Here is a 26,391-nt window from a genome sequence, read left to right as displayed (position 1 = left end):
TTTTCCTCTCAGAAATAAAATAGTTCCAAAACTTTATTCTCCCAGGTATTTTAAGACTGTACACCTATACATGCCTACATCACTACTTTGCCTGGTAGTAACTTCTCACTAAATAAAACATTAACTAGATATGAGTTAAATGTTCTTACAAACTGGTCATAGAATAACCATAAATGCTCATCTGGTAGATTTTTTGTTGTGTTTGAAATAGTTTTGATGTAAATATGAATGCTGTTCACATCAAATTAACAATACAATTAGAGCTCATTAAGAGCCATCAATTCCAACAACTTTTGAATCCCTAAAAGTAAAACAGACACACAGATAGGTATAGTATTTAATCGAAATATATTTGTCTACTATCTACAAAGTGTGAACATTTGGTCTTAAGAAAGCAGACAAAAGGCACAAATTAGTATTACTACAGAGAAGCATTCATGCTACTGGATTTTATAAATATTCTTCAGAGTGGCACAGTAAAAAATAAGCAGTAAGCAAAAATCAAATGTTATTTTTTTCCTTCCTTTATATTCTAGTGTCTTGACCTCGTTTGTAAAGGCTGAGGACTGAAATTCAACTGAAACCATGGAACACTTAGGCAGGCTTCATTTTAATCACAGTGGTTTTCTTGCAGAGTTTGGGTCAAATAATAGAGGTGCACTAAAAAAAAAATCCACAGGAAATTCTTTTTCCCCAAACTAAATACAAGATTGAGGCTGTGGTTGTGCATGTTTATTATATGCATGCGTGTATTTAACTTCTAAAGCCCTTTTTTCATCATAAAAGTAGTGAAGTCTCCATGTGACTTGTTTTCTACGGTAAAAGCAGCAGCTTCTAAAAAATGTATGACTAGTGCTTTGAGCAGAAGAAATTGTCAGTTTCTGGAGCAAGTAGATGGGAGGCAAATTCCAAGGTGGGCCTGGCTCTAGGTTTTCCCAGAGGTGCTCCACTCGGAAAGGCTCTGGTGTAAACCTGGAATAACTTCCTGCCCACTCCCATTCAGCAGAAAATAGCTGTTTATCTTGCTGCGGTATGGACAGGTGAAATGCTGTGGGGTGAGAGGTGGGAATCACAATAATTTTGAAATGAGAGGAATGAGCCATTTTCTACCAGATGGATATCAGTTGGGCCATGCCAATCCCCTCCCCCCCCCTTTTTTTTTGACAGGAGTTGACTACATGAGAATACTTTTGTAAGTGCAAAACATTTTTGGCAGAGTGAAAAATAGAAAAGGCCAATCCTCATTGATAAAAAGGAGCCCATAATTACCCACTTAACTCTTGGTAAGTGCAGTATTTACATGTGTAATAATCAGCAGACATGTATACAATGGCATGTGTGTGAACATATAGTATGCCAAGAGCTCGCAATTGTACACACACATGCCCCAAATGGCTCTTGAATAAACGTAATCCTATAGCAGAGTTTGGAGTACATTTTTCACAGTATAGAATTTCTCAGGTACCATTTCTTGAATGATATCAAGCGGTCTCAGTGAACACCAATAGAACCTTGATACTGTACCACTTTAATTCCTACAAAAACGGGGCTCTTCCTGAAGGCTCCGCACCTCCACCCGGTCAGTGTGCCTTCCACAGGGGATTGAAGTAGACCCAGCCATCACCCTGTAAGAGAAAGTAGGAGGCGTTACACGGAGACCTCTCAGCAGGCAAAGGGGAGGAAGAGTCCAGACTCTGTAAATTGGAAGCTGAGTACCATGCAAAGCACTGTTAGCATCTGTCAGGACCACCACCAGTATGTGTGTCTGCCTTGTTCCTGGCATCTCAGCTGTGCCAGGCTGGTGGTCTCACTACTCCTCCTCAGCTCTTAAAGCCCATATGATCTTTGCATGCTAGCATTTTAGAAGGAAACCCCACAAAAATAACACAAGGGGGGGTAGGCTTTGTTGGTTTACATCAAGGAAGATTGAGAGGGAAGAGCTCTTCTAAACAGCAGGACGGGGTGCGTGTTGGATGAACAGACAAGGGAGAGAAAAGCAGAGACCTGCATGTGAGGAATTTGCCCAAATCAGTTATTTACAACCTATCAGCCTGGAGGGGAATGCCCAACAAAAGCTCTCACCAGCAGGAGTAGTCACAAATCAGCACACACTACAAATACCACCAGTCCAACACCAGTGAGAAAGGGCAAGAATCAAGATGGTGCACTCAGCCTGGTGCTAGGCTAGAAGGGCATATACTGAATGGTAACGATTCTGTTTTTGGGGTGATTTTTATTCTTTACATATCCTCAAGCCTTCTCTTAGGAACACGGGGGCTTTTATTAAACTCAGCAGCGAACAGTATGTTTTCTTTTGTCATTTTGTTTTTTGAATGTGCATCTTTCCACAGAAGCCAGGCAGAGACCAGATCCACCTCACAGAAGGATCCTTGAAGGATTGTGTGATGGTTAATTGTATATGTCAACTTGGCAGGCCATGAGTGACCAGATTACACGATTTCTGGGTGTCTGTGTTATGGGGTGAAATTAGCATTTGATTGGTGGATTCAGCAAAGGAGATTGCCTTCCCCAATGTGGGTGAGCATCATCCAACTAAAAAGAAAACAAGTGGGAGAAGGAGGAGTCCACCTTCTTTTCTGCCTCCTTGAGTTGGGACATCTCACCTGCCCAGACGGGGAATTTACACTATCGGCTCCCCGGTCCTCGGCCTTCAGACTTGGACTAAATTACACCATCCGCTTTCCTGGTGTCTCCAGCTTGCAAATGGCAGATCCTGGGGATTTTCAGCCTCCATAATCCATAAGCCAGTTCCTTGTAATAAATCTACATGCAGTTATGTCTCCTGTTGGTTCTGTTCTGTTTCTCTGGTGAACCCTGACTGACAATACAGATTCATCTCACCTGGGCACGGCTTCCAGACAAGATTCCCACTCAGAGACTCATAAAGGCAGAGTCTCCCCAGCAGGCCTGCCTGAGCCAGAATCCAACCTTGGAGTCTTGCGGCCACAGCCACAGCCCCTGCCTCTGGGGGACAGTGGCTGCTTTCTGCTCCTGACCCAGAGTCCACCTCACGATTACTACTAACTCACCCGAGGCCTTAGACCTACACAGTAATCCTTCCTTGTCACAGGTCAGGCCTACCAGCACCTGAGCCAAAGAACCCCCAGACAGATTTCAGTTGGTTCTCAGTGTTGACATTTTTTAAGTTCCTTCACACCATGTGAAAACTTGTGAAGAATTGAACTGTGATCGCCTGGAGGTAAGTGGCATCCACCCTCTTTAGATAGAGACTCACGTCTGCCCCCATCCTCCCAGCCTGTTTCTCATGGATGCTGCCGGCCTCCTGAGGGCCTGCCTTAAACTGGCCTCTGCACTCGCTCCTATTATTCCAACTTCTGTTAGACTGCTTCCCAGTTGCTCCACAAACCATTTCGAGAGCATAAGGGCCTCAATTTAGTGGGAGCACACAGTGCCTTGCTATTGCCCAGGAGTGGGATTTATTTCTGCCTTCACATGTCACTTTCCTGGGTGGCAGCAGCAGCATCCGGGCACAGGACTCAGGCCGGCCTGTCCTAGCATGCCTGTCCTAGCATGTCTGTCCCATTTGGCCCACAGGAGGCGGCGCTCTGAAAGGGCAGGTCAGTCATGAAGGCCCTAGCCCACCCGGTGTGGAGCGGGCAGCAGGGCGCTTCACTGCAGCTAACGATAAAGCAGCAGGGGTCTGAGTTTCTTATGACTGGGACAGCATGCAGGTCTGCCATCCCATGCCTGGCCCTCCCCGGCAGGCCAGTGGGCTTTTCTGACGGAGGCTGCCAGAGGGACAGGGTGCTCAGTTCTGCCCACAGGACGCCCTCGCCCCAAGCTGGGGCTAAGCTACCCCAAATCTTCCCAGGACCTCTCCTGCCCCATCTTTCTGTCTGTCCAAACGGCTGCGTTAGCCAAACAGATCCATCTGCCCCTCAGGACAAGCACCCAAACAGGCGGCGAAGTTACCTCCTGGATAAAGTACTTGGGCTGCCACGGGGTGCGGAGGTTCTCCCGCTTCCGCTCCTCCATCCGCTGCTTGTCCTCCAGGCGCCGCTTCTGCTCGGTGGCGGCATCGATGTCCCCCAGCCGCAGGTAGCGCGTCACCTCCCGCCAGAGGTTCCTGGGGGTGACAGAGAAGAGGAAGTGGTCAGGCAGGGACAGCAGGCTCAAGGAAGGTCATCCTCCGTAAGGAGGGGCCGGAGCGGGGAAGAGGACATCTGGGCAGGCCATCCGTAGAGGTAGCTCATTCCAGGTGCCGCAAAGACCGCTAGAACCAAGGATTTGAACCCAGGGCTACCTGGCTATGCTGCTATAACAATAAAGCAGACGCTTATATGGTGGTCATCATTTCCTCGTATTTTACATATAAACTCAAATCATCACAGTAACCCAATGACATAGATGCTGTATTAGCATCTCCATTTTAAAGGGAAGGAAAAATAGGTTCATGTGAGGTGAATTGAATTGCTCAAGGTTAGTGAGCTGATACATATGGACAATGGCTGGTTTCCCACAGGGAAACCCTGTATTAGGAGTTAGAAAGGGGTGGGGGGGGGGCGTGATTTTGCTGCAGGCTCTGTCATCTCACCCACATCTACACAGGAAGTTAATTCTCTGCCCCACTCATTCATTGTCAAAGGCAGCCTAGATTGGCTCCTGTCTTGTGCAATTTTTCTCGGAGTTCCCAGGACCACCCCTGATTTGTACACTGTTCCTGGGGGTGAGGACAGGAACTGAGTGAGAGCAGGGCACCATCATCCATGCACTTCCTCAGCCACATCAGGATGAGGCGGGGCTGGGTCATATCACTGTCCTTTTCGTCACCCACACCCTTGACACATCTGGTGCCAGGGGAAGGACTGGGCATAAGGACATCCCGGTGGGGGGTGCTCTCAAGAGCAGGACCTCCCATGAAAAGCCTCATCATAAGACAGTGGCCCCAAGTTTAGAAGGCAGAGACGCCCAAGGACTAGAGAGGGGAAGTAGGAAAGAACTGGCCCCAGACACACCCGGGGACCCAACCAATAGCACTACTAGGGTGGGGACCGGTGAGGAGGAGTTGGCTCATCTGGGGAAGACTCTGAACTTCAAAAGAAAGGGCAGAAAGGTGAGCAGCCTTTAGGGGGGAGGGTGGGAGCAGGTCAGTGAGAAAAGCAGCAAGTCCAGGAGAGCCTCATGGCAAAGGGCCGGCGAGTGGCCGAGGCAGGGTTGTGGCTGGCATCGCAGGGCACTGGCTCTGCCTTCATCCACCAGGGCTCTGGGCAAGGCAGGAATCTGCTCAAACCAAACTCGGGCATCCTGAGCAAATGCATGGTTGTGGGCAGACAATGCAACTATCTTCACTCTTCCCAGACGAGCAGTGGTTCCCTCCCCTCCAAGGGGGCTCGCCGGGGCCAGCATCACTGTGAGGGCTGGGAGAACTGATCTAACCACTGCCCCCGCCAGCCATGCAGGTAAGGCCTGGCAGACCTGCTGCGTAGTAGGCTCAGGTGCTCTGAACAGCAAGGGAACCCCTGGACCAGATACTCTACCACCTTCCAGGGCTGTTTCCTAGGGAACACAAGGTGGGCTGGGCTCAGTTTCCCTGCAGTTCGGCTCCATGTTTCAGTCAAGTCTACACATAAGCCAAAAAGAGGTGGCAACCCTCTGTCTTACTCCCATACCAGACCCCATCCCCACTCTAGGCTGAATTCTGAGTTCCCCTGGCTAAGAGAGGCAGCAAAGAGACTTGATGAGGAGTAGCTAACCTACTCCATATCCCTAGAACAACTACACGGGATCAGTTCTGTTCTCAACTGCCAAACCAGCAACAACAGGCATGCCATGGCAGTAGCCGCAGGCTTCCTGACCCTGGGAAGGCTCCGTTGGGGGCAAGGGGATAGCTTTCTTCCTGCCCCCAGCCTGTCCCTTGTCCTGCGACTATCGCCCGGTGGGAGGAGCTGAAAAAGCCAATGGGTGGGAGTTCATGCCCTCCATTTGGACACAGAGAAGGTTACACTCACTGCCCCCAAACAAGAACAGGAAAGCGCGTGCTAATCCTACAATGAAGCAGAGGTTCCAGAGGTACTGTGGCCCTGGCGCTATTACTAAACTCAGTTACAACGTATGGTTCATGCCCACTGTTGTATCCCACCTCAGTTTTACAGAATTCACACTTCCCATTGGTTACAAACTCTTCTTGTAAAGGCAAACCTTTCACCGAATCATCTATAATTTCATTTGAATCCTACCTCGTATTTCTAAAGAGCAGCATATGGTTTTAGATAAGGCAAATATTTTCTGTAAAGGGCCAGGCAGTAAACATCTTGGTTTGGCAGGCCATATGGTCCTGATCCCAGCTGCCATTGTAGCAGGAAAGCAGCCATAACCAATAAACATGGCTATGTTCCCATAACATTTTACAGATATCGGCTAAGGCTAGATTTGGCCCCGGGCCACAGTTTGCTGACCTCCTGGATGAAAAATCAAATGGGCTTATTCCATGCAGAGTCTGCCCGTGGACCTGCATAAACATCACTCGAAGGGGTCGCGGCATATTCGTGCCGTAGCGCAGACAGGCTAACTGGTCAGATCCTCTAATTTACTTAGCCTTTTCCTCCTGCTGAATAGGCAGGTGGGTGTTTTTTCTTTTGTTTGTTTAAGATTTTAAATAGATATAGATATATAAATACATATTTAATTTTATGCTGAAACTTTCTGAATTTAAGAGCTCTCCCTTAGAATGGATTCCCAGAAATACAACACAAGACTAAACTGAATGAATGATCCATGCAGCTAAACCTCACACATTCCTACTGTAAGCACAGGGTACAGAATGTCAATTTGATCACACCCTTGTCGGCACTGAATTTTTTAAAATGATGTTGCTAATCTGGTAAGAAAGAAAAGTGCCTCGTTGCTTCACTGCACGGTTCTTTGATGACTAGCAACTCCCTGTGTTTAACTTTGTAATGAGGCCACAGGCCAGCTGAGTTGACAAACTCTTTGGGGACAGGCATTCAAAGTCTGCGGCAGACTGTCTTCACCCTCCACCCCCTACTGAAGATCCAAAGGCTCTACTGCTCAGTGACACACAGTGGGAAATTCAAATATCTCAACAAGTCAGAGCAGGATGCCCGGCCCGTTCGCTGAGCTTTCTAAGTCTTCCTCTCTGTTCCCTGAGTCGAGCGCGGAGAGAAACAGCCTGACCCCACCTGGACTCCATGGGCCCCTGCTTCTCCAGAGGGCGGATCTTCTTGGGGCACACTGGCAACGTGGTCGTGTCCACAACTTTGGTTTCTCCGTTGTTGTAGGTGAACTCTAAGGTGCCGTTCCATTCCCCGTGGACTTTACAAACAATGGTGTTGGTTGGGTTGTGCTTCACCTCTGCCGTGACCCTGAATGAAGGAAGGAATCGAACACGCTTTGCGAGATTCTAAAAACAGAGAGACTGGGAAAAAGGTGGACTCACATTGGGAGATTCTTTTCTTAATGGGGTGGCATGGAGAGGAATCGTTTGTTTTAGTGTTTTGTTCAAAGTCTAGCTCATAAAATGTGATCTAATGTCCATGAACACAAAACGAAGCATTGATGGACAAACTGGTGAGCGATGCATCAAGTCTTGAGATCAGTTAATAATCTAATGAAAGCTGAGCAACACCTAACCTCGTGCTTGGCCTTGCATGGGTACCTCCTCCTGCTCACGGCCACCTTCCGCGGGCTCTAAACGCGCTGTGTGGAGGGTTGTGACCTCTCGCTTCACCCGCCGGCCTGAGGGGCTCCAGGAGGCCAGCTCTGGGTGGAAGCGGATCCCAGCGCCCTCTCTACCTGGGAACCTGCTGCACAGTCGGAGGAACACGGGAGAAATGGGGAATCCTGCTCCAGGCAGCCAAGCGCAGGAGGCAGACGCCTCTCTTCCTAACAGCCCAGCTCAGGTTGAATTTGAGCTTTCGAACCCAGGCTCGGAAGCTCCCTGCCTGAGCCTGAACATGGCCGAGGTTCCCAGGCGGCGAGCAAAGGCTCTCAGGCCGCATCGGGAGAGGTCCAGGCGACGCCCAGGGGGAGGGCGTTAGGGATGTGCTGGTAAAGGCTTAACAGTGGCTGTCCCGGAGGGAAAAGACCAGATCTGTCGCATTCGCCAATTTCCGTGGGGCCCCAGCACCGCTGATATCAAGCTGCCAACTTGATAGGAGGTGCAGCTGGGGAGCAGTGCACGTGGTCACCCTGTGAGCCCCTGCGTCTGGCTCCAAAACGGCCACTGAGGGCGCCCACCTCCCCAGCGGCAGACACTGTGGCGTCATACAGAACACTTTCCCCAAAAAAGGGCAGGGACGGGAGCCTGTTGGTATACTGATCTGCTCTGAAGGAGGAATGTTCTTAACTGCAGCAATAAAAACAACGTTGTGCTTCTGCCAACAGCAGACCTCGCCTTCCATTTCTTAGGCTTGGGCTTCCCCAGCTCCTAAAGCAAAGATCTCTCAGAGGATATGGGGTTCGGGAGACTTAACGGAGCCAATTTAGCATGAATGGGGTGCTCCCGGGCAGAGTCTGGGTTCACAGATCAAATTGCTTCAGATCAGAGAAACAGGCTGCGGCATCAGGAGGGTGAGTTTACTGTAACAAACGGAAGTGTCTTTTCTCTGGGGTGTGTTTGCTGATACATCCCCAAGTGATTTCACGTAAGTTTACACGAGAAGGGTGTTTTTTTTGTTTTGTTTTTTAAACCTGCCATGGGAGGGGGAAACAAAGAAGCATCCCTTTTGAAAAAAAGATCTGTTAACTTTATCTTGACTTTCAATGCATCCCATGGCGGGAACCCACTTTCTGGTGGAGAAATGAACCTCGGGGCATCGTGATCAGACTGAGACGGAGCCTCCCCAGCGCCTCCTACCTGTGGACTTTCCCTCCGTAGAAAGGCTTCGTGTGGAATATCACGGTGGCCGAGTACCCGGTCTTGGCACAGTTGATGCTGACTTTTCCTCCAAGCTCCACCCAGGGGATGGTGAGGATGGAGCGGGCGTAGGCACTGGGCAGGGTGAACACGTACTCCTCCCCGTGTTCCAGGAGCCTCAGCACACCTCCAGGGAGAGAGGGGGAGACGGTCAGGCACACGGGCGGGAGAAGGGGCAGCTGGGGAGCAGAAGACACAGGAGAAACCAAGCAGCCCCCTGCCGAGGGCACTGGCCTCCCGCCTCCGCCGAGGCTGGCTGCTCACTCGCACGCGTTTATTTCTCGCGTGCCCCACTGTGGGCCCGGCACCCAGAACACAGCCGTGAACAGGGCAGACCCTGTCTGTCCTCCAGGACAGACCAGAAAGGTGGGCCGTGGTCAGTCACCAAGCAAACCCAAACTGTGACGTGATGAAGGTGGGAGGGAGAGGTGCCCGGGGCCGTGGAGGCCTCCACTGGGAAGTGACCTGGAAGCGAGGTCTCCCTGAGGAAAGGACAGGTGAGGGGAGGAGCTGGGTAGGCGAAGAGGGGAGGATTCCAGGCAGGTGGTGGGAAGGAGCGCGAAGGGGCTGAGAAAGGGCCTGTGAGCACAAAGGGAGATGGGGTGTGCGGTGTGGAGGCTGGTCAGGCCAGGAGGGGCCAGACCTTATGTTTTAACTTCAAAAAAGCACGTTAAAGAGTTCTGCCATTCTCCTGAGAGCAAGATCTAACTTCTCTGCGCCCCGGGGAAGCGGTACCTGTGCCTCCCTGGGCTGTGGTTAGGATGGGAAGGCGATTCTAAACCTCAGCTCCACGCACGCAGCCTGACACACCACCAGGATCCTGCGGGGTTTACATCCTAATCCCGCCTCCCTCTCTAAAGCAGCTCTCTCGCTGGGCAAATTCTTAACAGTGGGATTTCCATTTGGGAATAAAGAGGAAATCACAGTCTGGTCGTGGGGGATGCAGGTGCGGGGTGCGGGGAGCGGTGGGAGGCACCCTCCTGGCGCTCATCTTCAGAAAAACCTCTTACAAACCAAGTGGCACTTCAAGTCCCCTGACACCAGTGAGCCCCAGAGCAAGCTGCTTGGAAGGCATTAGCGAGACCACATTCCTTGGGCTCTGTGCTGAAATCCGTAAGTGTGCGCTCACTTACTATTTAACCTGTAATGATGCCTGCTCAACACGAACTCTTATTTTTAGGGTTGCATTACAAAGAATACCTGCCCCTCGTAGGAAAAGACTATGTTAACACCAGGCATACAGATGGTATCCCAATGAAAGCGCCTCTTTCATTAGCCTGAGAGCCGGGAGAAACTGAAAAATGCCAAAGCATCAATCTGCCCTTGCAGAGCTGAGTCTTAAATCCCGCAAACGCATTTATCAATCAACACAAGGCCAGGCATTAAAACTTTCAAACTGACCAATTTTAAATAATTTCATTCCCCATCTCAACCTGAGGAACCCAAGTATTCTGATAGAACATTTTTCTGGGAAGCACAGAGTCACAGAGGGAATTCTGGGGACCTGGGGTGCGGCGGCTGCCACACTCCTCAGCGCCGGGCCAAGGTGCACTGCCTGCCTTTCCCCCCAGACTCCAGAGGTTGTGCCGTTACTCAGCGCTTGTCCTGGCGTCTTAGGGGCAGCTGGGTTGCAGGAGCAGCTGAATGGCCTCTGCTCCCAGCAGGGAGGAGGGGGGGGCGGTGTGATGAGTAGAGGCCCTTTGCTTCCCCGTGGACAGTGGACAAAGCGGATGGGGTGACTGCTCAGTGGCTCATTAGGGGTCGCAGTGCCAGAGCTGAGGACAATGGGGGTGGAGGACCGGCTCTGAGCTGCAACCTGAGTGAATCCACGGCAGAATGAAGCTCCTTATAATGGCATTTTGTTGTAGCTAAATACGCCGCAGCCTAAGGCAATCAGTTAAGAGGTTAAGTCCATGTATTTGCGCACAAAATTGCAAGGGGATCCATCTGAGATCTAAATTTTAAAGTGAGTGGGTTGGAAAAATGGTACTTCAGACTCAGACAAAAAAATTCATGGCATGTGCTGGGTCCACGCAGGGGGTGAGTGAGGGAAAGAAAACACCCGTCTCCCATACCCGGCCCCGCAAAGGAGCTGAGCCCAGGAACCAGAACCGCTTGCTTCGGAGTATTTTGTTGCGGGGAAATAAGATCATGTGTTACAAGCTGGCACATTTAATTAACATGGAAGGAGGCAACCAATCCATGTCTCTCATCTCTCTCTCTGTCTCTCTCCTATTCCCTCCCTCCCACTCTCTCTCTCTCTAAAAAAAAAAAAAAGGCACTGGTGGGAAAATATCCTCAGGTGAGGACTAACAAAAAAGAAAGTTTATTCTCCTATACTAATGAAACTTAATGGCTGGATGGGTTATTCCAGATGACATTTTAAACGTCATTCCATCAATGCATCGATAAAGCAATCCATCAGTCACAGGAAGGGGGAGCAGCATCTCTGTAGGAGGTGCAGGCAATCTCCCACTCCCCGGGCTTCAGTACAAACTGAAGGTGGGTCTGCCTGGACGCTTTACCCCTCTAGCACACCAACGTCTCTCCTCCACGGGACACAGCATGTGGGAATCTGAGGACGCGCAGTAAAATTAAACCGAATGACATCAATCTCCCAGATCCCAAGTTCTACTTTGAAACAAAGGGGGAGACTTCACCAGTCCAGACCTCGGGGTGCTGGGTGGGCCTCTGCCAACCCTCGGGAACACAGAGCCCCAGAGAAGTCAACATCGAGATTCACGCCACTCTCACTTCCTACTACAATCAGTGCGAACATCAACCTCCCCCGCGGGGTCCTGCGCAGTCTTCTTCCTGCATTACCCTCCCCGCTTTCCGCAGTGAGGGCCGCCTGAGGTGTTCGAACCCGAGCTCCCTGCTCAGAGCACTGCACGGAGCTGCACGGGGCGGCTCCCTGCCGGGGGTCCGAGGAGGAGGCCGAGTTGGGGAAAGTGTCCCTGGGATCAGAGGAGAGGCCAGAGATGAAAGACCCGGCCTCCACCTTCCCCTCCAGAAACACCTGCAATCAGTTTATCTTCTCGGCTTCAGGGAAACAGGCCTGCTATGCCCTCAACGGACCCTAATGTCCTCCAGCCGGCCATCCCCTCACCTGGTCACCACCCACCCCTTCTACGTTCCGGGGCGCCTGTGACTCCCACACCTTCTCAATTCTGGTTTCTCCTTCTGGCTTGTCCTTTATCACCCCCGTTAGGTCTTGGCTTACATGTCACCTTCCTAGTGAGGCCTTCCCAGCCGCCATCCCACCCTAAAGCTCTCTTGCTCTCCCCACCGCCGCTCCCCCCCACCCCCCAGCTCCCCTCTCTGCTTCCTTTTTCTCCATAGCACTTACCTTCCAACACAACACACATAACTGTTTCCCTCGTAGAATAGAACAGAAGCCACATGGGGACAGAGATGTTTTTTAAGGACTGTTTTGTTCATACAAGTACCCACAGCTCTGAGGACCAGGTCTGGCTTCCAGGAGGTGCTCAGTGAACATGTGTGAGGTGAATGGAAGGTGTTCTTATCTCATGGGTTTGGGAAGGGCTTTCAAGGAGCCCTATATGCCCTGAACTGAAAGCCCAGTTTTGAGTACGGGTTTTTGTGTGTGTGTTTTTCTGGGAAGTGCGTCTACATCCTTGAATCTCAAAAGGATTTGTGACTCAAAAGAAGGTAAAGAGCTGCTAACACAGAGGCTTGAGTTTCACAAGGATTATTATAGGTTTCTTCAAACAATGCATCGACTTCCTTCACAGCTATTTGCTAAATGAGAAACTCTGCCCAGGAGGGGTGTGATGACACTGTGGCTTGCTTCAGAACCCGCAGCTCTGAGTCCGGAGATTTGCCCGGGAATTTCTATGAGCAGATTGTGAATAGGTACTAGTAGCACTATCATCCTCATTGTCTGTGAGCCAGAACACCAGTAAGAATGAATACAAATGTGTTTCACGGGTTTGGAGCCAACTCTAATATTCATGCAAAGCTGAAAATAAAGCCTATGTAAGGGCACTACACACATGCATATAGCATGTGAAGATGCAGGGTGGGGGGGCAACTGGTTAGGCAAATAGCTACATCCCGTCTAGTCCATCACCTTGGCCCCACTGGGAAATTTACCAGGATCTGGTCCCAAAATAACAAAACCCTTCCCTCTTTCCCACCCACACACTCACCCACCAACTCACTCACCCCCAATTCCAAAACAAAATAAAAACAAGGAACTCCACAAACAAAATCATCAGATATGCAAACATCACTGTGGAAGAGTCAAAACTGCATCCAACATGGGACATGGCTTACCTTCTCCTATCATTGAGACCCCCACGGACATGCCCATGAACTTGCTTTTGGTCCATACGTGAGTGTTGATACACAGTCTCTTCTCCTTGCACTCACAGTAGAAGCAGGAGATGGGTGGGTGATGGGACACCTGCTCGGCCACAAACCGTAGCTTGTAGCTTTCCGCAGGGTCACCGGCAATCAGGTGTTCGCGGCTGGGAGGAGAGTGGGGGGCAGTCCTCTTTGGCTTGACCCTGTCCCTGGGAACCTCCCAGGAGCAGTGAAACGTCTCGCCGATGATGGGGTTGTAAGGCTTCTTGGCCAAGGCCCCCTTGCGGCCCTCGTGGAAGGCGGTGAGATAATACTCCACAAAGCAAATGACTCTCTCCTCCGGCGTGGCTCCCGCAGTGACGGCCAGCAGCAGGTCCGGGTGCGCCATGAAGTCCGCATACATCTCCAGCAAAGATCGCTTCTCCAGGATAAATGTGGGGAGCACCACCTGCATTAGGAAGGAGACACAGTCGGACAGGAGTCCCTGCGATGACGCGGAAGAGCGGAAAGGGAAAACATGAAGCCTGCCACCCACCAAGCAAATTCACAGGGGCTCAAGCCAGGGGCCAGTGTCTTCCGATTTGTACACAAATGACGAATTAGGAGAAATAATAGGGAAGAAACTGGAAGTAGCTGCAGCGGCGGACCAGCGCCCACCTGGCTTTGATGAACCTAGCTTTGATGATCTGAGAGATTTTCTTCTCGGCTCCTCTGGGCTAAAACAATGGCCCGTGTCTCTCCACGGCCGTCACTCTGACCACACGGCCCCCTTTCACTCATTACTTGGTGTGAAGAAAACAGCTTGGAAGGGCTTTCTCATGTTCTTCCTCAATCAGGCACAGCCAGGAGGATGCTCAGTGTGTTCCCACAAACATGGACATTGGGGTTTGCTGGTGGTCAAAGGGGGTCCGGGTAGACCAGGACCCACCATTAGTGAGAGTGTCCATTTGGGGACCTCTGTCAGAAGAGGAGCCCGTAAATCCCAACGAGACGCGGGCAGAGCAGGAGGGTGGCCAGCCGCTGGCCCGGGGCTCTAGGAGGCAGGGCCAATACCAGGCAAATGCCCACAGAGCTGCCACGAAGAAGAGGGATCACGAGGGCCAGAAGAAACGAGCATAAGTTACAAATAAATAGGCTGGCACTCATTGAGAGTCTTCCGGTCAATGGGCAGCACAGGGGCACCCAGGTTTGTTACTGCCCATTGCTGTAGATAAGTAGAAACCTGAGCGGCTCCGACAGGCCTGGGGCAAAGAAACTCCTCGTTGACACCAAGTGGATCCAAGTGGTCACTCAGGTGCCATATAACCCAAGTGCCTGTAACCCAACCATTAGGTCACTTAAAGCAAATGAAGGGTGTTCCGAAACTGGGCTGGAGAGCAGGTAACTCGTGACTCCTGCTGATATGCAAAGGAGAGAGCCTGTTTCTCACCCCTCGACAGTGATGTCGAAATGACTAAGTTACTGGGTATCGACATTCCTCCCCTGCAGCCGCATGACACAGCGCTTTTTGGCCTGGAGCATCTCACATTGCTCCTCCTCGTGGGGAATCGCAGGGTTTTGAAGCTGGAAGCCTGGCCTTGATCTCTTGGCTCGTCCGTGACACCCTCTGAGTGAGGGCAGAGGAGCCACATGAGTTCAAGTTCAAGCAAGTTGACCAAGGTCATGCAGCTGGTGGACGTTCCCTCCTTACACGACCAGGCCTGTCCTTCCTTTACACAGTCCCTAACTCCCATGAGAACGTTTGCTAGGGGGCACATCCCTGATCGTGAATACCATGGCTTACAGGTCTGTAGCCCTGCCTCCACTTCAGCTCGCTAAGATCCGCCCCCCTGCCCCCCCCCCCCCCCCCCCCGCCCACCTTGCTAAGCATCTAGCTACAATGGAAGACAGATGTCCTGAGAGAAAGAGACAGACAGGCAGGCATGAGATTAGCAAAGCACCAAGATATCAGAGGAAACTGGAGGAAGCCAGGCCCACTGCAGAGATGAGGTTGGTATCGTTTTTAATGTTCTTCTATCTTTCATTTAAAACCTCTGACAGAGGAAAATGTACCCTGTGTTAAGCAAAAAAGCAACCAGATGTAAAATTGAACATGTAACACCATCTAAGAATCATAAAAAGACCCTGAATGCTAACCTATCTGTCTTGATGATAGAACTGAATGATTTTTATATTTTTTCTGAGTATCTTTCTGCTTTGCTTTTATAATATACTGGAAGAAGAAACATTCTTTAAAATACAACCAGCAAATGAAAGGAGATTTCCTAATTTCCTTTCTGCCACAACTTGACAAAATTGAGAATCTCAAGGATCTGAGCCGGGAAAGTACATCCTGGCTCAGAATGGCCTTCAGATGCCACTGTTACTGCTGCCCGGGCCTTCCTGGGGGACAGGCCGTCATTCAGCGCCATCGCCACGCTCTCCGCGTCTGCTCTTCCAGGCGGCTGGCTGTTCTCCCCGGGGCCTCCCCCACAGGTGGCTGATGGCAGAGTAAAGAAGAAAGACAAGCCCGGCCAGCGTGGCTCAGTGGGTGAGCATTAACCCATGAACCAGGAGGTCATGGTTTGATTCCTGGTCAGGGCACATGCCCAGGTTGTGGGCTTGGATCCCCAGTGTGGAGCATGCAGGAGGCAGCCAATCAATGATTCTCTCTTATCATTGATGTTTCTCTCTCTCTCTCCCTCTCCCTTCCTCTCTGAAATAAATTTAAAAAATTTTTTAAAAAGCAGATGAAGTATGGTAGCAACCATACTTGGGTAAAAACTGCTGTTTAATTTTAACCCTGCTATTCTGGCTTCTGCACGCACTTACTTGCTTAAGGTAATTTTCCTGTGCCTGTGGACCAGAATCACAGGAGATTGATTCCCACTGACTCAGTAGCTCCAGGAGTAGAAACTGTAGATAACCTTTAGAGATTACTGACTCTGCTTGATTCTGCTTTCGCAAGATAGGGCCACATGCCGATGTCCAGCAGGGGCTGGGAACCCCCCTGCAGGCAGTTCCCAGCATTTAGAATTTAGAACAAAGGAAAATTTTTGTGGTTTGGACCTTTAAAAGGACTGCCTACACCTGGGACAGCGCGGTCGTGAGGGTGGACTCCACCTGCGTGTGGTGCCCTCGCGGCCGTCCTGGCCAGTTTCAATAAATCCTTGCCTGCTTTTTTTAATCAATCAGCAACCTCCGGTGGTCTTATTTTTGACTCCAGGGTTCGACCCCACAACACAGAGAGGCGTAATAACCCCACACACTCACCATCTCTCCTTCTCCTGCCCCCCCAGGGCCACTCAAGTTCTCCCCTAAGAATTCCTCCAGACAGGCTACACAGGTTAGGGACTCTGGACTTAAGTAGCCTGGGAAAACCCATCAAAGAGGCTAAATCAATTAGAAAGAAAAGTCACAAATGTCCACATCATCAGACTATCCCCAAATCATTCCATGTCCTACTCTCTCCCTTCAGGGGCTCAGGGGACCCCTCTGATCAGGAGATAAGCCAGGGAGGGAGCAGGCAGGATTACAGCGAGGTGGTCAGCCCTGACTCACAGAACTCCAAGTGAAGGTGGTTCCACCATCTTGACTTGTGCATGGCCACCATGAAGACAGTAGGGAGGGTCCTCACATAATTAAAAATGAAACTGCCTTATGACCCAGCGATTCCACTTCTGGAAATATATCCAAAGAAACCCAAAACACTAATTGAAAGAATATATGCAGTCCTACGCTCATAGAAGTATTACTTATAATAGTCAAGATATGGAAGCAACTCAAGCACCCATCAATACATGAGTAGATAAAAAAAGTTGTGGTATATAGCCTATCTAATAAAGAGGGAATATGCTAATTGACCCTCATGCCATCGCAAAGAGAGTGGCACCCAGAGCCAATAAGGAGGGGATATGTAATTCACTGCCCCATCCTCAAAGATGGTGGTGCCCACAGCCACAAGATGGCGGTGCCCAGTCCCCTCAGCCCCGCCGAGGCGGCAGGTGCACAGCAAGGCCGTGCCCACCTGGGGGCCTGGCCTTGCCGCGCACCTGCCTCTAGAGTCCCCCAAGTCCCTTCAGCCCCCCAGCCACCTAGGGTTGGCCCAAGGCCCAGGCAAGCCCAGGATGGTGGCTGCCCAGCTGCCTGAGGCTCAGGTAACCAGGGCCGGCCAAGGCTTTGCTGCTGGTAGTGACGGCAGCAGAGGTATGATGGGGCGTCGCCTTCCCCTGATCACCGGGTCGCCTCCTGCCCCTAAGGGCTCCTAGACTGTGAGAAAAGCTGGGGGCAGGCGGGGCTGAGGGTCGCCCCCCTCCGGTGCATGAATTTTCATGCACTAGGCCTTTAGAGTGTGTGTGTGTGTGTGTGTGTGTGTGTGTGTGTGTGTGTTGGATTATTACTTGGCCATAAAAAAGAACAACATCTTACCATTTGCAATAGCATGGAATGACTTAGAGAGTATGATGCTAAGTGAAATAAGTCAGAGAAAGGCAATTACTAATAATATCTATTATATGTGGAATCTAAAGAACAGAATAAATGAACAAACAAAGTTGAAACAGACTCATAGATACAGGGAACAGACTCATATTTGCCAGAGAGGAGGCGGGGGGCGGGAGACTGGGTGAAAAAAGGTGAAAGGATTAGGAAGTACAGATTGGTAGTTACAAAATAGTCAGGGGGTATCAAGTACAGCATAGGGAGTACAGTCAACAATATTGTAATAACCATGCATGGTACCATGGGCACTGGAAATACCAGGGGGAACACTTTGTAAAGTGTGTGACTGTACACCTGAAGCTAATACAAAATATTGAATGTAAACTGTAGTTGAAAAATAAATTTTTTTAAATAGAAAGAAAGGCATGCACAGCGAACCCTCTGGAAAAGTACAGCTGTAGCTTCCTAACTGGCCTTCGCTTTCTGTCATGCCCACCCTTACTTCTCTCCACACCACAGCCAGAGTCTTCTGTCTAACATCTCTACAAGAGGTAAGGTTGAATCTAGCCCCCACCTCCCTCTTGTCTCACATGACCTGACCCGTCACCTTCGGCCCCCAGCCCTCCCTTCCAAGCTCCCCTTCCCCGACACTCACACCCACCCGTTTCCCTGTTCTGCCCTCTCTCCTGCCTTGTCTAAATGACACAGCTATTCAGCTCAGGAGTAACCTCTATGAAGCTTTTCCCAACAGCTCCTGCTGCAAAAGACTAAACCAACAACCTCCTCCTTCATATCTTCACTGAGCCCCACACTCATCTCCATCACAGCACCCACAATGCTCTTTTTGCTCTTATTAAAGCTATAAAGAGGATTGGGACGATCCGGGGAACTCTTACGATGGGCCATAGATGGAACAGTTTGGCAGCAACGTTAAATTTCCCAAGTGTGACAAATGTCTTGTGTAAAAGGAATGTCCTATTGTTCGAGGATACTCATTACAACACACTCCGAAATGGTTCATCAAAAATACACACATACTCATAGATATACACAGAGGGGGAGAGAGGGAAGTGGAAAGAGGCAGTGGAGAAGGAGAGAGGAAAGAAGGGAGAAGAAATAAATACCAAGCAGCAAAATGTTAACTGGCCAATAAAGGTGATCCATGGAAGATCACTGTACTATTCCTGCAACTCTGCTGTAGATTAGAAAATGTACAATAAAAAAAATTGGAGGAAAAAGAAAAACAGGCTCTACTGCAGTACCTGAAAACTTATCCATTTTCCAAGACAACCCTCCCGAAATTACAGACTCAGGGAGTGTGACCTCGCAGCCTACGCCAAGCCCAACCCACTAGCTATGTTTCTGCTCTTGACAATGGCGCTGAGAGGCTTTGTCTGAGATGGGAAAAGCGAATACCTGGGAGATGGAGCGGATGGGCTGGGAGTGGAATGACTGTTTCCCCTTTCACCTCTCCTTGGCATGTTCTGATGGTGTTTGTGCAGAAGAACACCAGACAGGTGCCTTTCAAAACCAGCACCTTGAACGCGCTGGGCAAGATATCACACTTTTCATTTAAGCAGATTTCTCTCTCTCTCATAAGATCTGCCTTCGCAAATAAGTCACTTAATCATCTGTTTCTTGGGCGGGGGACACCGGAGGTGGAGCCAGGAATTGGTGAGTACTAATTGGGCTGTCTGCCTCCAACGGAGAGGTGAGTGATGGCCCAGCTGTACAGATGATGGCGTCCAAATGGCTAGAATCAGTGCTGCAGATTTATGGAGCCATCAATAAGGGCTGCCTTTTCTCCCATTAACATAATTAAGACAATGAACTACTTTGGGGAAAGGAAAAAAAAAAGAGAGAGAGAAGATCTACACTCGGGACTCAGAGAACGATTAATTACATTTACAGCTGCATCAATCTAGAAGTAAATAACCAATCTTCAGGCAGGGCCCTAAGAACTTTGAAATAATCCATCGCCCACCAAGGAAGTCAAAGTCCCCCAGAAAGAGGGGCGGTCCCTTCCCCCCATCAGGGGAACCCACAGGCCTCTGCCAAGGAAGGCCCAGAGCGGGTGCGATTTTCCCCAAAGAAACATCCGTTAACTTAATAACCCTGAGAATTCCCTACACAATACAGTACCCTGTCCTCCCCCTCGCAAACCTACCCTGTGCAAATAAGCACACGAAGAGAGGCCAAGACCACCCTCCGAGATGGATCTGTGTAATCCTTTACGGAAACAGGGGAAATACACACAAAAACCCAACCTGACAAAATAAAGGGCAGGTAATTCGCTGCCAGGAAGAGTTAGTTGCACCTGTACCGACCAGCGGGTTTGTTTCTCTACACGTGGACAGTGGGATTGGATTGCCAGGAAGGTTGCCTTCTGGGGACCCGCTGTGACAGCGAGTGACAGCAGCAGCAGGGCATGCCTCGGTGTGCACAAGGGCCTCGCTCTGGCACCGCTGTTTTCCTTCCTCCTGGTTTCTCCCTGTGGCCACTGGGTTGTATCCATCTCCACAGGCCGTCTTTAACCTTCTCTAGGACACCGCAGGAAATGAAAATCTCCTCTCCTGACATTCCCTTATCATCTCCTATGCCTGGGGTCGGCAAACTGTGGCTCGCGAGCCACATGCAGCTATTTGGCCCCTTGAGTGTGGCTCTTCCACAAAATACCACGGCCTGGGCGAGTCTATTTTGAAGAAGTGGCTTTAGAAGAAGTTTCAAAAATTTGGCTCTCAAAAGAAATTTCGATCTTTATACTGTTGCTATTTGGCTCTGTTGACTAATGAGTTTGCCGACCACTGTCCTATGCCTTTTCTGACGCTCCCCTGCCCTGTCGCGTCGCAGCTCCCGCAAGGAAGCAAATGCAAGGCGCATGCTCCGAGGATGAGCATGAGTCTCCTTTCCAGTTATTCCTGGAATAGCCAGACTCGGCTGCAACTCTGAGCTCATCCCCTCGGCTTTCCCGGTCTCCCCACAAGGAAAAGATGATGAGCCGAGAAGAATGAGAGGTAGAGACGGCACCCAAACAACTGGCCACACACCCAGTGGGACACACCGACCTACCTTGGTCAAATCCATTCCAAGTTTGAGCTGCGAGATGAGATGAAGAATTACACTGCGCTGATCCTCCATGACGCCAAGTTCTGCCTCTTCCTTATCTTCAGTGTCACTTTTTTCATCTTCGGACAAAACCAATTCAGGGTCTGAGTTCGGCTACAAAAAGATCATCAATAAAAGTCACCAGCAGGTCCAGGGGAAGTGAGCAGCACAGCACGCGAACCCATATGCTTGGCAATGACGGAGGGAGCCCGGTTCTGACCCAGGAAGAGTCTCTCTATAAGCCAGTCCTATTGGCCATAGGGTGGAGGATGACCCTTTTTGGGGTGCAGGCCATCCTTAGCTACTGCACATGCCCTCTGATCTCCCCATCACCTCCTATGAGTGAGCCTTCTGGCCTAAGGACGTCCCCTGACAAGAAAGCTCCCTGCCCTTTAAGAAACTCTAACATTCAGGAATGAGCCCCCTTAACCTTGGCCACTCCCAAACAATATTCCCCTATTAACTTGCACAACCCAGGACACTTTATATCTAATATAATTTTTTCTGTGTTTAAGGTAAAGGTCTGATACCCCAGGGATGGGCTGAAATTACCTTATTTTATGAGAAAATTTACCATCGACTGTTTTACTTCAATTAATATCACAATAGCAAGTGTGAAAAGTGAGTTGGCATTCATCTAGGGACGGAGGCAAACATGAAAATGTCAAGACCAACTCTGAGGCTTTGTAAGAATGCTGAGATACATGCTGGCCACCAGACCCTGCTTTCCTCATGCAAGTTTATTAATTCAATTGCTCGGTTCCATTTTTCCAAGGACATAAAAATAAAAACAACAACAGGCAAGTTAATAAACAAAATGTGCAAAAGGGAATGACTGCGCACAAATTTTTCAAGACCCAAGAACCAAGTACTCTGGCGACCATGTCAAGCTGTCTGCAGAATTCTGTTGAAAAAAGTAACCATTGCACACTTATCTATGTCCTTATGGGACTTGTTTACATGTAAACAAAAACACTGCATACAACATTATACAACCATTCCTAATGACTGGTCAGACACAGTGAAGTCAGCATACAGAAGTGCAGGGCTCAAAAGCATTACATATAAAAGCATACAGACTTGCCCCAATGTCCATGCAAAAACGAATGATTTATAAACCTCACTGGACAGAACTATCTCATTTTATTTAAAGGCACTTCCAATCCGCAAAGGTGATCTCAGTGATCGAGGTGGTTGTAATTGTCTGGCCGAACGGACACGTGCCGGCCCTTCCTTGCAAGCACTCCAGAGAGGAAACACGGTACTCCCCCTGGTAGGCATTTTTAAAATTTGAAATTAAATAGCCATTTTCCAAGTCTTCTCTGAGTAACCCCACTTCTGGGCCAACAGTGGGGCCGCCTCAGTGATGCCCAGGGGGCTTTCCCCAGCCAAGAGTTGGGTTTCCTCCATCGCGTGTCTGGTTCTCTGGCCTCATCACAATGTGTGACATCATCGGCAAGTGATTGATTTCAGAGAGGAAGGGAGAGGGAGAGAGAGAGAGAAACATCAATGATGAAAGAATCATTGATCGGCTACCTCCTGCTTGCCCCACACACAGGGGATGAGCCTGCAACCCCGGCATGTGCCCTGACCTGTGATCTCCTGGTTCATAGGTTGACGCTCAACCACTGAACTATGCCAGCCAGGCAGTTGCTACTTCTTTGTGGTGACCTGGTAGGCGGTAATTTGTTTCAACAGACTTCCCCTCAACCCAGGGCAGCTGGGGGAGGTGAGGGCGATGCCCGGGCATCTTGCTTTGGGAGGAAAACGGACAATCAAAAACAAATCAAGGCACCGTCATGCACCCAAGGAGGTGGGGGTGGTGGGCAAAGTCCTTAAACATCTCGACAACAAAGGTAGCTACATTTTGAGAGCAATTATTCCTGCTTGAAATTAGTCATTCTCACAAAGTACTGATTGCAAGCTAAACAAATCAATAGCTCAAGGGAGGCAGCCATAAGCTTTCTGAATTAAAGAATGATCCTTTCTTCTGAAAATGTGATTTCCCATTTGCCCACAAGCCGGTACACAGAGAACTCGCCATCCCGCCCACTCAATGCCCCCCTCAGTGCTACATGCTTACAGACCACCTGGGACTGACACCTCCTTCTGCTGTCTGCCTGACTTGAAAATTAAACCCAGCTCGTCCCCCATTCCAGTAACCAAGGAAGCCTTCAGCAAGATCCGGCCATGTGATACTAAGAACGTGCGTGAATGTGCACACGAGCCTCTCCAGCCCTTACCATCACACGCGACATCACGTTTGCTCTGTGTCTGATGATGACTCTCAGAGACACTGGCTCCAGGAGAGAGAATGAGGGCTGGTACACGGGCCCCAGAAACCAGGGCCAGAGCTCCTGGGGCCCTGAAGTCCTGCCAAGGGAAGAAAGGCCGAGGGGCACCCGACACACATCTGCCTCCTTGGCTCAGATCCTTAGCAAGCAGTGCCCTAAGCTGAAACAAGGATCCAGCAATGGTTCTGTCTCCCACAGCTTCTGAGAGCTTGCCCTTTCTTCTCTTACAGGATGGTTTGCAAAAAATTCTCCTGCCCAACCTCAAGTAAACAATCAGGGGCTTAAAAAAAAAAAGCTGCTTCATTCACCACATTGTTAGTGAACATCTTAGAGACTTAGACAGCGGTCGCCAACCGGTGGTCCGTGAGGCCTGAAAGGTTGGCGACCGCTGTCTTAGAGGATACCCACAATTCCACCCTCACTGGGACTCAGTCCTTTGCAGGAAGGTGAGACCACCCTCTGTTTTGGGTCCAAATTGAAGGCATTGCGTGGATAGAACTGTGGGCCTCAGTTCGAAAGGTGTCCATTGGCAACGTAAATACGTCAACACCCACAAAGCACCCGATAGCCAGCACTGCAAGAAATGGAGGGTTTGGCCCAGCCCATGTGGCTCAGTGGTTGAGTGTCAACCTATGAACCAGGAGGTCACAGTTCAATTTCCAGTCAAGGCACATGCCTGGGTTGCGAGCTCGGTCCCCAGTAGGGGGCGTGCAGGAGGCAGCTGACCAATGATTCTCATTATTGATGTTTCTATTGCTCTCACCCTCTCCCTTCCTCTCTCTGAAATTATTGTAATAAAAGAAATGGACAGTTTAGAGCCAGGCTTGGGAGGAGTTTTAAAGACAGAAAGCCTTCTTCCTTTTGGGGTCAAGGTTTGTTGATTCTGCTACTCTGATGTAAAATCCAAAACAGCGCTAATGGGCACTGGCTCTCAAGTCTGTTCTCCATAATCAGGCCCATGTGCCCATCCGCGTTCTCACCCTCCCTCTCCCAGAGCTCTGCTTCTGTCCGGGGCCCCCGCATGCCCACCCCCTGTGGTCCCTATGGATTTCTGCTTGTAAAGTGATGACAACTGCCTCGAGGTGGTCAAAGGTGGCAGAACAGTGTTTCTCCATCTCAGAAGAAACTGAAAATGAGAAGTGGTTTTATGATGCTGAGAAAGTTCATAAGACTTAAGAATATTTAAATCCCCCATCCCCCAGAGATCTTTGCAAATGAGCCAGCTCAGCCATAAAAATGTACCCAAACTTGAAGATAAAAAGGAATTAAAATGTGTTTGAAAGAGAAGCAGGCTTTGGAATAATGAGGTTCTTAATAAAAACAAAAATTATGACTCAGTATTTCTACCACGTGAACAACTCGGGGCTACAAAAATCAAGCGACTCATCATGCCTATTAGCAAACGTGGGTAAGGACAAGAAATTTGATGAAGAGCAGAAGGCCACGTGGCAGGCTGGGGTTTGGGGACCACTCCTTGGTAGCTTAGCGTGACCTGTGCCCCAGAACAAGGGTTCTTAATCTGGTCCCTACGGACACTCCCTAAGATAGCTATCACAGTCCTTGATGTTTTAGATAAAAATTGTATGTCTGGGCATTTTTCTGGAGACAAGGGATCCCTGCTGATCGTGGATACTTAGAAGAGTGTCTGGCCCTGGGCTGACCTCAGGGCCTCTCAAGAACCAAACGGTCTGAGATCGTGTAAGAGGGAGAGACTCTTAGGGTAGGAAGCGGTCCAATCAGACAGTCTCAGCATCTGCAGATGCACCCCTGCCCTTAACCACACCGCCACTTCTCATCCAGCAGGGGGCAGCACACCCATGAGACTATGGTGAGGCCCAAACCAGAAGCAAAAGTGTGACTTGTGTTCAACAACAGTCTTCTCCAGGGGGACACCAGTGTAGGGGACACACTGCTCTCATCTCTTTAACAAAAATCTGATTTTTTTCCCAATACAAATGTCAATTCCAAGCAAGACTGGCATTCCAATCTATTTTATTCAACACACATATGTAATTTAACTATAGTTTGGGTCAGTTCCAGGAAAAACCAGGAAACATTTATTTTCAGAGTCCATTCATTTTCTTACCGCAGGCCTCACTCCACCCCCACGCCCCACTCCTCAAATCGACTCCCCTTTCCTGAGCCTCACTCCTATTTTCCTTTTCTCAGACAGTGCACATCCAACCCATTCTTCTTTCTCCACAATGACCTTCGCTTCTTTCTTAACTAAAACCTGGCGTTCAGAGAAGTGGAGCCCATAACGTATAAGCAGTTTGACCTACTAACGTCCTCTTGATTTAGAAATGCCTATTAACCTAGGGTCTTCACTCCAAGGGTTGAATCCTCAGATTTGAACCATTTGGGGAGAGGCCTGTGTGGTGGCATAACCAACCTTTGAAGAAGCCCTTTTCCTGTTGAACAGGGAGCAAGTCCATGCCAAAGCCGTTACATCACAGACATGCAGGTGCCAGGGGGTCTACACGGATTAAGTGGGCTCCTACAGTGTGGTCTTCTGCCCAAGTCAATAAGCATCACCAGAAAAACAAAACTCACGGAATTCAAGTCATCTGTCACTATCCTGAAAGTCCACCTGAGCCAGGACAGGAAACACAGCCAGAGAGAGCAAGAACATCCAATTCTCCTCCGGCAGCGAGCACACTGCAGCGCCATCATTTTAAAGTCTGGCATCTCTCCCCACACACTGCTACCTTGGCACGGAGGCCTGGGGCGAACCAAGTCACACCAAAGAGCCTTGCTACTGAAGGACAAAAAGCAAACATTGTGCAGGTAATGTCTTTATGGGAAAATGGGGAAACCCAGCCATGTCAGGAAGGAAATCGAGTATTCTGAGGACCACAGAAAGGCGGGCGGTGGAGGAGAAGACTCAAAGCACCACCCTCGATGTCCTCAAATGAGAGAAATGTCATGGCATACAGCAGCCCAGGCAAAGGAGTAACCAGGGAATGTGTGTCCTCCTATGTAACTTACTTCTCATCCCACAACTACACAGAACATGCAATCACATGCAGGAATGGCCACCAGGGCAAGTCTGCTTCTGTTCCCTAGGGGATAAGAATCAATAGAAGTTGGTTTGCCAGAAAATGAAAGGTTCTAGAAAAAGAGAAATGTGAAGTTGAAACATGGATACGGGTTAGGGGGCAGGAGAGATGGGAAGGATAGGTAAGTGAAAGACCAAGGAGAAATATGAAGAAACACGGTGACTATTGGAAGAGAAGCAAGGGATCTGAGTGTCTAAGGCAGGGATGGGGAACCTTTTTTCTGCCAGGGGGCATTGGGTATTTATAACATCATTCGTAGGCCATACAA

At 49.7% G+C, this 26,391-nt stretch overlaps 1 protein-coding gene across 2 annotated transcripts in view; it reads right to left on the bottom strand.

Annotated features, from left to right (window-relative positions):
• Positions 1–323: 323 nt before the first annotated feature.
• The window catches only part of OSBPL10 (oxysterol binding protein like 10), a 213,455-nt gene continuing 187,387 nt past the window's right edge, over positions 324–26,391 (bottom strand). For both annotated transcript variants that reach the window (XM_079794792.1, XM_079794793.1), the window contains 6 exons: positions 20,735–20,884; positions 13,217–13,694; positions 8,858–9,044; positions 7,182–7,364; positions 3,955–4,108; positions 324–1,625 (listed from right to left, as the gene is read on the bottom strand). In XM_079794792.1, coding sequence (XP_079650918.1) covers positions 1,581–1,625; positions 3,955–4,108; positions 7,182–7,364; positions 8,858–9,044; positions 13,217–13,694; positions 20,735–20,884 — 1,197 coding nt within the window. In that variant the 3' untranslated portion in view covers positions 324–1,580. The remainder of the gene's footprint in view (positions 1,626–3,954; positions 4,109–7,181; positions 7,365–8,857; positions 9,045–13,216; positions 13,695–20,734; positions 20,885–26,391) is intronic.

This window comes from Cnephaeus nilssonii (assembly GCF_951640355.1).
Source record: "Cnephaeus nilssonii genome assembly, chromosome: 17".
Classification (NCBI taxonomy): domain Eukaryota; kingdom Metazoa; phylum Chordata; class Mammalia; order Chiroptera; family Vespertilionidae; genus Cnephaeus; species Cnephaeus nilssonii.
This window is presented reverse-complemented; position numbering and strand designations above follow the sequence as displayed.